This window comes from Macaca nemestrina, chromosome 11, assembly GCF_043159975.1.
Source record: "Macaca nemestrina isolate mMacNem1 chromosome 11, mMacNem.hap1, whole genome shotgun sequence".
Lineage (NCBI taxonomy): Eukaryota > Metazoa > Chordata > Mammalia > Primates > Cercopithecidae > Macaca > Macaca nemestrina.
Window position 1 is genome coordinate 125023029 of NC_092135.1, and position 12924 is coordinate 125035952.

At 40.4% G+C, this 12924-nt stretch overlaps 1 protein-coding gene across 17 annotated transcripts in view; it reads left to right on the plus strand.

Annotated features, from left to right (window-relative positions):
- LOC105473986 (rhomboid domain containing 1) overlaps nucleotides 1-12924 on the plus strand; it is a 182587-nt gene that overhangs the window by 62106 nt on the left and 107557 nt on the right. For all 17 annotated transcript variants that reach the window (XR_011610094.1, XR_011610093.1, XR_011610095.1 and 14 more), the window contains exons 4-5: nucleotides 8745-8833; nucleotides 10741-10797. Coding sequence is in view for 8 of the 17 variants with exons in the window: in XM_071073471.1 (XP_070929572.1) it covers nucleotides 8745-8833; nucleotides 10741-10797 (146 nt within the window). In the remaining 9 variants the exon portion in view is untranslated. The remainder of the gene's footprint in view (nucleotides 1-8744; nucleotides 8834-10740; nucleotides 10798-12924) is intronic.

Genomic DNA, 12924 nt, shown 5'->3' on the forward strand with positions numbered 1-12924 from the left:
CCTAGATTTCTTCCTTTCCCTCACCCTCTACACTGAGTCCATCAGCAAGTCCTTCTATCTCTGCCTCTAAAATACATCCCAGATCCATCTGTTACCCTTCCTGGGATAGACGCAGTCCTATCAAGATCTGTTCTAGTAGTATTAATATTTCTGTAGTCCACTGCTACCACTTTCTTCCAAGCTGCCATAATCTTTTACCAGGACTACATTATCCTCCTTACCTGTCTTCTGCTTAATTTGACCATTCTTACTTCTCTAGGGTCTGTTCTCTCAGCAGGCAGAATAGATCACTCCTAAAAATGCTCCTGTTTGAAATCCTCCAGTGGCCTTCCATTGTACTTGGAAAACAACTCAAGTTCATTACGATGGCACATAAGGCACATGGCACACAGGCCTTATGTACCGTCAGTTTCTAAATTTATGCAGTACTCTGTGCCCGCCCATATTTCTTGCTTACTGTTAGTCATCTCACTTTTTTTTTTTTTTTTTTTTTTTTTTGAGGGAGAGTCCCCACTAACACCCAGGCTGGAGTATAGTGGCACAATCTTGGCTCACTACAACCTCTGCCCCTGGGGTTCAAGTGATTCTCCTGCCTCAGCCTCCCAAGTAGCTAGGACAACAGGCACATGCCACCATGCCTAGCTAATTTTTGTATTTTCAGTAGAGACGGGGTTTCACCATGTTGACCAGGCTGGTCTTGAACTCCTGACCTCAGGTAATCCACCTGCCTCGGCCTCGCAAATGCGAGGTTTACAGGCATGAACCATCGTACCTGGCCATCTCAATGTTTTAAAATACCAAATTCTTCCTGCCTCAAGCTGCTACATATGTGCTTGTCCCTGCCTGAAGCTTCCATTCCCACCTCTGAGCATGCTAGCTCCAAATTCTGCAGTGCCACTTAAATGACATCCCTTGAGAAGCCATCCCAGACAGTTCTAGGTAAAGTAGACTTGCTTTCTTACACTTAACACAGTTTGGGTGTGTGTGTGTGTGTATGTGTCTGTCTGTCCATGTCTCCTCCACTCTAGATTTTAAGCGCCAGGAGGCAAGAACCATGTTTGTCTTGTTTATATTACAGTCACTAAATATTTGATGAGTGAATGAATGAATATGTCTTATTCCATTTAGTGTTGCTACAAAGGAATACCTGAGTCTGGGTAATTTATAGAGAGAAGAGGTTTATTTAGCTCACAGTTCTACCAGCTGGAGTTCAAAACTGAGCCTTTGCTGAGGGCCTCAGGCTACTTCCACTCATGGTGGAAGGTGAAGGAGAACCAGCTTGTGCAAAGACCACATGAGGAGAGAGGAAGAAGTAAGACAGGCAATGCCATGCTTTCTTTAAGAACCAGCTCTGGGCCAGGCGCGGTGGCTCACGCCTGTAATTCCAGCACTGTGGGAGGCTGAGTCGGGTGGGTCACTGAGGTCAGGAGTTCCAGACCAGCTTGACCAACATGGTGAAACCCTGTCTCTACTAAAAAAACAAACAAACAAAAATTAGCTGGGCATGGTGGCATGCACCTGCAATCTCAGTTACTCAGGAGGCTGAGGCAGGAGAATCGCTTGAACCCAGGAGGCGGAGTTTGCAATGAATCGATATTGCGCCATTGCACTCCAGCCTGGGCAACAAGAGCAAAACTCCGTCTCAAAAAACAAAACACAACAACAACACCAAACCAGCTCTGGCAGGAACTATTAAAAGTGAGATCTCATTCACCCGCAAGGGAGGACATTAATCTATTCATGAGAGATCTGCCCTCATGACCCAGTCACCTCCCATTAGGCCTTACCTCCCCATACTCGTACAACAAGGATTAAATTTCAACATGAGTTTTGGAGGGACAAACATTGAAGCCATGGCAGAATGTACCTACTTGAACCAGCTCAGGGAATTGTCTTATTACCAGGCATAGGGACATGGAATTGAGAGCCCAGGAATTGCTAAACATTGTCTGTTATCTTGGAAGCTCTTTTGTAAAAGAGGTTTCTGCTACCTTTCCAATACCCTTGTTTTTGTCTAGATTCTGTTTATCTGGGCCTCAAGTAAATGTCAGTGGTCAGCTTCCATCCCTGTGTCTGCAGTTGGTGCCATGCTTACTAAATCGTCATGGATTGTAGAGGGCACATTGTCAGTATAGCTGCCTTTGGGGGACATAATATTGGAAGATGGCTAGGTTTTACTTCTGAGGACAAAGGTGCAGGGAGCAAGGGATGCACGGTAGAGAGCATGTAGACCAGGTCATTCAATCATGCTGGTGTCATGGTTGAAGGAGGCATCAAGGACAGAAAACAAGAGGTTTAAAAACAGTTTCTCTTGAGAAGAAGCAATCCTGTCAAAATCTTTCCTAGTGGCCTTAGTGTTCAAAAACCTGAAAAATTTGTATTAGGTCTCATTGCTAGTACTGCAAATCCAGGACCATTTATTAAGATCCCCAAACCCCAGAGCTTCTGATCAGTGCAGCCCCTTCCTGCTATTAACTGCTTTTACAGGAGGAAATTGTGGAGAGTACAATAGGACACTTCTAGCTGACTGCCTCTTACCCTACCTCGTTCCCTTACCTTGTCCAACATTGCGTCTCCAAGTTGTATCCTTAATGAGGTCATTCGCTCTGCATACATAGTGAGATTATGTCTTAGAGTAATACATTTTCTGCTTTCTGAGCTTTGCTTGAGAGGACAACCTCTTCAACTGTGGAAAGAATTTGCCGTTTAATAGAGGAGGGCCTTCATAGCTTGTCACAGCTTTCAGTCACAGCTCTAGTTTTTGATTCTGTCACAGTGGCACATGAGAGCAGGAACATTTTGCATAACCACTTAACTCAGCCTTACAATAGCCTCTTAAATGGATGAGGAGCAGCTTAAGCTGGCTTGATAGGAAAGAACACTCTCTGTTGGTGTTAATAATATTCGTATTTAGTTTGCATAATTTAAATCCACAATAATATCTTAATCTCAGTTTTGCTCCAAAATTGCCTCTCTACTATCACTATCCTATATAAATAATGTATAGCAACATTGATTTGATTGTAACCCTTTCATATTTTATTGAAATTTTTTTCTATAAACATATATTGAGCACCCTCTCTGCATCAGGAAATACACAAGTGCTGCATATCTAGAGGTCCACTGGACAAAAAGTAATGAGTGAGGATTTTCAGAATTGTAAAAGCACATGAGACCTCATGTTGAAAAACACAGCACATCTTAGCAGGTTAAATGAATCTACAACTAGCTACAATGATTGTGGTATAAAGATGGTATGTCCAAAATAAAGAGAAAATCTTTGAAAGCTGAAAGAAAAGACAGATTGCCTACAGAGGAATGACTTTCCAACTGACAGTACGTTCATTATCAGCAGCAGTAGATCCTATACCTGTCATCAAAATAGGATGCTGAAATAAAGACCTTTTAAGACATACAGAGACTAGGATAATTTTTTACCCTCAAATATTAACTAAAAGAAGTATGAAACATTGTATTTTGGCAGGGAGGAAACTGAACCCAGAAATAGGTTGCACCATTACAGAAGCAATGACACGACAAGGAATTTGGACAATAAGTTAATGAACTTGAGTAATCAGAATAAATGGCTTCCTCTGTGCTATGATTTGAGTACTAACAAGATGTTTTCCAGTTAAATATAGAATTACTTTGGTTTGGTGCTGATGTCTGAAATTCTTGTTTGTGATGAGTTATTCACCTCAGTCAAGATTTTTAAGAAGGGGTCCATGGATGGAGTTCAAGGTATCTATGAACTTCCTAAAATTACAGGTGACGCACTTTGTGTTTACACAGTTCTTCTGAAGACAGGCTTGTTGGCTCTCATCAGACCCTTAAAGGTGCTTAGAATTTGAACTAGTTTAAGAACTACTGGATTAAGTTATTGTTCCTTATTAAAGTGAAATTACATCGATACTTACCTTGCTCTCAAGTTGAGATACATGATCTGAATTTGAATAGTGACGTTATTGGTTACCTTGCAGAATCGTTGTGACCCTGGAAAAAGTATTTTTCTTCTCATTGTAGTCTGAATGTGCATTGTATGACCTGTGTGGCTAAAGGCAGCAGTGGTGTGCCTGGCTGGTGTGACTGTATCTCAGTATCACAGTTAGTATCGGATTATAGTTTCGATTTTTCTAAAGAGAGTCGCTATTAAGCTAACCAAAGAAATAAAGCTTTTAAGTTACCAATTTTAAGATATAATAATAGATTTATTGTTTTTTTTGTTGTTAATTGAACAGATATTTTGTGTAATACATTGTCCAAGTGTATGTAGTGGGGTGGACAGCAGGAGGCTGCGTTCAGTCATTATCTATACCAGTGAGATTTCCTGCTAAAACAAGTATTAACTGGTGACCATGTACAACTTGTATTTTCCCCCCAGCTTTATTGAAGCATCACTGACAAATAAATGTTGTATATATTTAAGGTATATAATGTGATGTTTTGATGACATATACATTGTAGAGTGATTACCATGACCAAGCTAATTAATATATCTATTACTTCAAGTAGTTAGCATTTTCACGTGTGTGGTAAGAACACTTAAGATGTACTCTGCTAGCAAATTTCAAGTGTACAATGTAATGTATTGTTATTAACTCTACTCACCATGCTGTATATTAGCTCTCTTACTTATTCATCTTATAACTGACAATTCGTGGCCTTTGATCAGCATCCCGCTATTTCTCCCATCCCTAGTCCCTGGCAACCACTGTTCTACTCTGTTTCTATGAGTTTGACTTCTTTAGATTCTACATATGAGTGAGATCATACAGTATCTGTCTTTCTGTATCTGGCTTATTTCACTTAGGAAAATGCCATCTGGATTTGTCCATGTTGTCTTAAATGGCAGGATTTCCTTATTTTTTAAGGCTGAATAATAAAATTTCCATTGCATGTGGATGCGTGTGTATATACATACCACATTTTCTTTATCAGTTGATGGACACTTAGGTTGTTTTGTTATCTTGGCTATTGTGAATAATGATATAATGAACATGGGAGTGCAGATATCTCTTTGAAATACTAATTTCAGTTCCTTTGGGAATATACCCAGAAGTAGGATTGCTGGATCATATGGTATTTCTAATTTTAGATTTTGTAAGTACCTCTGTATTGTTTTCTATAATAGCTGTACCAGTTTGCATTCCCACCAACAGTGTATCGGGGTTCCCTTTACTTCCTTGCCCACACTTGTTATATCATTTAATTTTTTATAACAATCATCCTCACACATGTGAGGCGATATCTCATTGTGGTTTTTGACTTGTATTTCCCTGATGATTAGTGATGTTGAGCAGTTTTTCATGTACCTGTTGCCCATTCATATCAAAGGAAACAGCAAAATGAAAAGGCAGCCTGCAGAGTGGAGACTATATTTGCAAACCATATATCCAATAGGGGACTTATATGCAAAATATGTGAAGAACTATAACTCAGTGGCAATAAAACAAATGACCCAATTGAAAAATGAGTAAAGCACTTGACTAGACATTTTTCTAAAAAAGACATACAAATGTAACTTGTGATTTTTTTAATACAGTGTATTTTAGATACATGTGTTTTATGCGTAATTTAAATTCCACTCTTCCTCTCATCTGGTAGTTACGTACTGAGTGTTAGTGTCAGGCTGTTTACTATAGTGGCTGTGGTCATGGATGTAGAGTTGGTGGTGGTCCTGTCCCAGAGAGAATTACTCTGAATAGGATAGAGGGTGGTAGGTCGTAACCAAATCCCCAGTCCGAGCCTAAGACCTAGTAAGGTCAAGAGGAAGTTGTTCCTAGTGGCAGGGTTGTCCCTGCATGCTGCTTCAGAAGGCAACTTCCACGTATAGCTAAGAACAGAATGAAGCCACAGGCTTATTCAGAGACCACAAGCTTCACAACTTCTGTTTAGCACGTCTAATTATGGTTGTGACAACCCAATCTGGTTTTGATGCTGTTACGTTTGAAGGTAGATCCCAGCCACTGATCAGCGCATTCAGATGGGTCATCTTCCTCCAAAGCCCAGGGCTTCTTTCGGTCTCCACAGCACCCCCAGCTCAGGGGTATAGTCCCTAACCCTAGGACTGGTGGACCCACCTTCCCAGTTCAGTTTTCTCCCCGTGTGCAGGTCCATCTGTCTTTTCGCTCAGCATGTGGGTATCTTTAGAGGGTGAAGGGAAGTGATTTGTCAAATGGTTACCAAGAGCATGGAGAAAGTTAATTTACCTCTTAAAATCAGTTTTATATTCCTTTTACTTTGGTGAAATTCATTCTCCTGTTGTGTGTGTATGTGTGTGTGTGTGTGTGTAATGTTGAGAGATTCTCAGTTTTGATTGAATGAGATCATAATCTCATTTTTATTTTAAATAGGAACACTTTTATAGAGCTTAAGTGAAACAAGACCAGTTAAATGTTTTGAGATGGAACACAGGTGGAAAATGCTGAATGTTGGAGTGTGATGCAGTGAGTTCTCTGGACTGCCAGCCTCCCTTCCCTAGGTATTTGAAATTATATTAGGGCAATTAGATTATAACTCAAACTTCTGAAAACCATTTAGAGATAGATAAGAAATTCATTTCACTGTATTGTACTCCATATTGTAAATGAGATTCAAGATTAATTGTCTAATAGGTTGAAGTTTTAAATTGAAATTTCCTTCTATGTTATTTTCTATCATATATGCTTCACCATGAAGGTTGATTTGAAACCAGAGTTTCAGAAATACTGATATTATTATATTCTTTTCATCTAAATTGAAGTTATTATTATATTTTTAACTGGTCCTGGCCACTTCTTTGTATCTCTCAAACTGCCACTTTCTTTGTCATTTTTAGAGCTATTAATAGGTGGCAGATTGTACTGAGCCTGAGCATAGAATAAAATAAGTACATTGGTCCCCCTTATCTGTGATTTTTGCCTTCTGCGTTTTTAGTTAGCCCCAGTCAACCTTGATCCAAAAACATTAAATGGAAATTTCCAGAAATAAACCATTTATAAGTTTTAAATTTCACACTGCTCTGCATAGCATGGTGAAATCTCACCCTGTCTCACCCAGGACATGAATCATCTCTTTGCCCTGTGAGTCCATGCTGTCTGTGCTACCCACACGTGAGTCAGTTAGTAGCCGTTATGATTATGAGACCAGAAAAACATAGTATATATAAGGTTCAGTACTATCCATGGTTTCAGCCATCCAGTTGGGGGTCTGCAGATAATGGGGGACTACTATACAATTTTTTTAGCATGGTTGGGGAGCTAAAAGTATAGTTCCTACTATTCTTGCCAGAAAATGGGAAAAAAATGTTCAATCCCATATTTTTATTATATATGAAGTAGTGACATGGACAGGAGACAGAAACAGTGGGTAGAAGAAGGCAGTTCCCAGCAGAGGCCCCACCATCAAGCCTGGAAACCCACAGCCCTGAATGGCAACAGGCAATTCCTTTTTTGCACCCAATAGCTGCCTTTTGGCCCACCATGCCCCGCTCTCCTCTACCCATATAAACCTGAGACCCCAGGCTCCAGAAGGAGACAAAGAGATGAACAGAAGAGCAGAAGAACAGGGGAATGGCGCAACAGAGTGAAGAGGAGCATCGGAATGCCAAGAGGAGTTTACCTGGGGACGATCGGAGAGGAGATATGTCACTGGACAGCCAAACTCCAGGGGAAGACCATCTTCCCACTCCATCCCTCTTCCAGCTCCCCATCAGTCCCACTGAGCCACCTCCATCACCCAATAAAAGCTTCACATTCATCCTTTGAAAAGGCAGAGGGTCCACTGAGCTATCTAACCCTTAAGCCGACTGTGGATGGCAAAGCTAAAAGAGTACGCGTAACACACACCCACTTGGGCTTCAGGAGTCGCAGATACACACCCCTGGATATTGCCGTGGGGCTGAAGCCTAGGAGCACTCATCCCAGCCCCTGCACCTATCCATCAGTGTGCTCCCTTTCCTGTAAGGGGTTTAAGCAGGCACGGCCGCCAAACAGACAAGTCACACCCCTGTGGTACATCCTGCAAGGGGGGTCAGGGAACTCCTGTTTCAGTAGATATATTTGATGAAAATAATGCCCTCCTGAGGGAATGATCGTTTATGTGGTGTATGTGTGTGCATGTGTGTGTGTGTGCACGCACGTGCATATGCCATGACTTTTAGCCCTAACTCATCTTTCAAGTTTGAAATTTAAATGTGTGTTTCTTTGTTCTGAGTGACGGGAAGATAAATATGAAGACAACTTTGGTGGATGCAGGTGGGCATCTCAGTTCCTTTTGCTGAGTTTCACTTGCTGTCTGCTTCACTCATCCATGGTGTAGAAAACTGCAGCAGTCTGCCCTGCCGTAACACAGATAGACATCATCCCTCACAGTGGCTGGATAATTCCAGATGTAATGCCAAACACAGAAAACTGATTCCATTTGTGTTTTGTGATAAGAGGTACAGAGAAAAACAGAAAGCAATGTAGTGACTTGTCTTGACAAAATGCTTCCGCTGCCCTGCAGGAGCGAACCCACTTCCCCTGGTTAAGGAGGGCTGTTGCATTTTAAACATGTGGTGGTGGTTACTCATTGTGCTTTTTTTTTTTTAAGGTGGGAAATATTGTTCTTTGGACTGAGTTAAATGCAGCTTAGCATAAAAGACGTGATGGTGGAACAAAGCCTGCGGACTGTGACTACTTGACATGCACTGGGCTAATGAGGAGACAGAACGTCTCTGATCAGCAGCAGAACAAACACTCACAAAGGGTCTCCTTCCCTCTTAGGACTTCCTTCGCTGGGCATCTGGCTGGGATTCTTGTTGGACTAATGTACACTCAAGGGCCTCTGAAGAAAATGATGGAACCATGTGCAGGTACAGAGTAAAACACCTTTGGCATGACAACAAGCTGGACTTTCATCTTCATTTTAATGCGAACAGGAGCAACCCCAGGTTTCCCTGTGGTTCAGCTCAGGAATTCCCTAATATGCCTGTTTTTCTTTTTAAACCAAAAGGTAAAACAACCAGTGCAATTCCTTACATTGCTCCACAAAAGAGGCTGCACACTTAAATTTTGAATCTGATACTTCCTTAGGGGACAAATATCAGTATGTATTTATACCCTCAACCTTAATGCTACCCGCAGAAAACCATGATTTCCTAAAGAATGCAGAGAACTAAAGTGCGTTTAAAAGAATGCATTCTTCTGTAATAGTCCGTGAATTAATATATGTGCAAGGCAGAGTTGAAAAAGAAAATGAAGCCTGGACTGAAGTGCATGGCCAGTATTTTAAAGAATTCAGACTGATGACCAGGTCCTTGGTGGATGAGCCATATATTCATGCATGGCCAAATCAAGTCTGTTACTGCTTGAAGCTTGGCTCCTGCTTTTTAAAATTTTGTTTCTCCCTTCAAAATGATACTCAGTGAAAATATTTCATTTAGAAATACTTGTATTTTTTAGACCTCTTAATTTTAAATGCGATTCTCATTTTGACTTGTAAGAAAACTGGTTTTCAAACACTTGTTTTATAGAGTGAGTTCCACTATTTCATCTTTTATTCATGGGAGAGCTTCTGAGACTATTTTACCTTTTCTTGAACCATAAATAATTTTTTCACAGTTTGTGCTGATGACTGGTTTTCTTGAGAACCATATAATATTCATGATATTAGAAAGCTTTCCAGGCACTGCACTGGCACCTTTATTAGCAGGTCGTGTTCACTTTTGGTTGATTTTTACAGGCTGTGTTGCATCTAAGCAGATTCTCATTTTCCCGCATTGGCTTATTAATGTGCTTCTGCTGTATATACTTAGAGGAGGCAGTGGGAACTTCATTTATGGAAAATGTCCAGTTTTATTATATTTTCAATATAATTTAATACTCATTAGTACTGACAAAAGAGATGATTCTCGGAAGTTTAATGTCTTGTTTCTTTTTTCTGTGTCTCATGATGAAGCGGTTAGTAAAGCTTTTTGCAGACATGTTATGAAATTTAAGCAAGTACTTTAATTTTTAAACAGGATTTTCCCCATAATTATAATATTTAAACTCTTAGTTTTAAAAGCCTTAAAAAATGAATGGAGACTTGTTTTTACACCACTCTATTTTCAAAGTAATAAATATGATAGAAAATTAAATAGGAAAATTAGAACACTCAGTGCAATTTGCAAATAGCCTGCAAACTCGGCCTTTTTTCTGCGAGCTGAGAATTGAAGCACACAGGAACCCCATGGAAAATGACCCAGCATGTGGAAGCTGCCGTCTGATGCCTGCTGAAGAGGAGGGTCGCCCTGAGGGTGTGGTCCTTGGCCCTCCCTCCCTCACTTCATTCAGCTGTGCCAAATTGACTGAGTAGACAGTCCTACTGCCTTCTATAGGGACAAGAAAGGGTAAAGTCCCCTAGGAATGGGAAGGAGCGTGGCTCTCCTAACACCCTTGTTTGAGGAAGCTTCTCCATTTAGCTGGAGCGTCTCTGCTTAGACAGAGGCATCAAAGCTGAGCTTTGGTACTTTGGAGGCAAAGACTAAGAAACTTCAGTGAGTGTAAATTAGGGTTTCATTTTCCACTCCCCACCCGCAAACACACACACACACACACACACATATTCTTTTCCCTGTCGGGCTGACCCCCAAACAAAAGGGAGTTGATTTTAATGAGTGTTATAGAAATCATTTGAAATGACCTTGGGCTTTGTCCCAGAGAACTTCCTAATGACGGGAACAATTAGCATTTAAAACTTTATAGCTGCCATTAAAATGTTTATTTCTTTTACATTTAGGTGGTTTTTCCTCCAATGTTGGTTACCCAGGACAGCAATACTACTTTAATAGTTCAGGTAAGCAGTTTATTTCATTTAATAAATTTTAACTTATTTTTAAAATTATAGTGTTCAGCTCTACAGAGTACTTTAGGATACTGCTAGTTGATGCTGTGGTGGAGTCATTCACATGTTATGTAACTGTGCCTCTAACACGCCTGAAAGCTAGTTGGAGGGGTAACCTAGGGAGCATATTTGTATGGGTTGGTAGGGAAGGCCAGGGAAGGAGGTAACTCAGACATGAAAACATGGTATGATTGATATGAGGTCTCTCATGTGTGATAAGGTTCATATTAGATCTTGGTGCTTCGAGTCTCAGTCTGAGACTCAACTGCTGGGAAAGTGTTAGAAGTTGGTTTTAGGTATATAGTTCTCCACAGTCCATCCCATGTATATTCAGGAAACCCTTGCATACCCTAAGATGCTAAAATAGGCATGCTGCTAATAAATGCCATGTGACTTAATGAGGAAGAATGTATTTTTCTAAGTGTCTGTGTAAATAGATAGAAAGGACCTGCTGTTAAAAGCATAAGACCTATTTTAGGCTAAAGCCTTTGCATTCCAGTCTGGGGTGGCTACATGGTAGTATCTTAGATCAGGCCCGGCAGCCAGGTGTTAGCCATGGCCATTGGGACACTCATGTCTTAATGCAATGAACTGATTGTGCCCCTCCCCAAATTGATATGTCAAAATCCTAACCCCTAATGTGATGATTTTAGTAGGGTAGGGGTTTGAGGAAAAAATTAGGTCATAAGGGTAGGGCCCTCATGAATGGGATTAATGTCCTTGTAAAAGTGACCGCAGAGAGCTCTCTGGCCTCCTCACTGCCACATGAGGATACAAGAAGTCAGCAGTCTGCAACCTGGAAGAGGGTCCTCACCAGAACTGACCATGCTGGCGTCGTAAGCTTCCAGCCTCCAGATTGCGAGAAATTTCTGTTGCTTAAGCCAGCCAGTCTATGGCTGTTTGTTATAGCATCCCAAATGGACTAAGATGTGTTTTTGTTTATATTAATTGAGGACCACTATAGCTTAAAGCTGAGACTAGCAGCGGTTTCTTTAAAGGACCGGACAGCTAATATTTCAGGCAGTAAGGGCTTTATTGGCCATATAGTCTCTGCTGCAACTAGTTAACCTGTCCTGGTAGCATGAAGGCTGCCATAGACAATGTATAAACAAGTGGGTATGGGTGTGTTCCAATAGAATCTTACTGCTAGCTCCTGCCTTTTCTACTGTGTAAGGATATGAGATTGACACTCTGTCAATTTAACCTTACAAAATAGGGCAATTCTACTTACTGTCTTTTCTCTCTCTCTTTTGCACTCCATTTATTTTCTATTTTTTAAAAAAGAGAACTGAAGAGAACAGCTTCTTTCCTTCTTATATGGAAGAAGCACAGTCACAGAGACCAGAGAATTAAGGGCGAAAATAAAAAGCCCTTTTTACCTCTTTTAACCTCTGTAAGATTACCATAGTTATATGCCTTTCTCTGAAGTGATTGGATTTCTTCAAAGGCAGAGCTACATAAGGCCAGGTGGCTATGCTAATGGTCATCTAGGGAACTTTTATGAGAGCATGTGTATATCTTACAAGTAATGATTTATTCTTAATATGGCTGTCCTTAGCTGGAAAAGTCTTTATAGGTCGAGGAACCTCATGAATGTTTAAAAAGCTGTTACCAATTTTTCTAATCTTGGTGGTGTTTCTTGATCTCCTTTGCCATGAAATCCTGGTATGTGTATAAGGAACAGATGGAGTAGTTAATAGAATAATGATAACCAGATTTTCTTTTACTACAGAGCCTAAGTATGCAACTAAAAAAAAAAAATTAAACTAGTATTCCTCTCAGGACATAATTTAAATTTATTTATCTTATTTGTTTGATTGCTAGGTTTTTCCAGGAATGTTTATTATGAAGATTTTAAAACATCTCACTGGGCCAGTGAAACAGCCATAGAAAATTTGGGGTCCTATGGGAGGAGACCTGTTTTCATGATAATAGATATTGATGAGATTTTGGGTCCTGTTGATGATTTATGATCGATGATATAGAACGTTTAATCACACTGGTCTTTCTGATTTAAGGCACCAAAACGTTCCCATTTTCTTTCCCCATGTTTTGTCTGACAAGTACCAAATTTGTTTT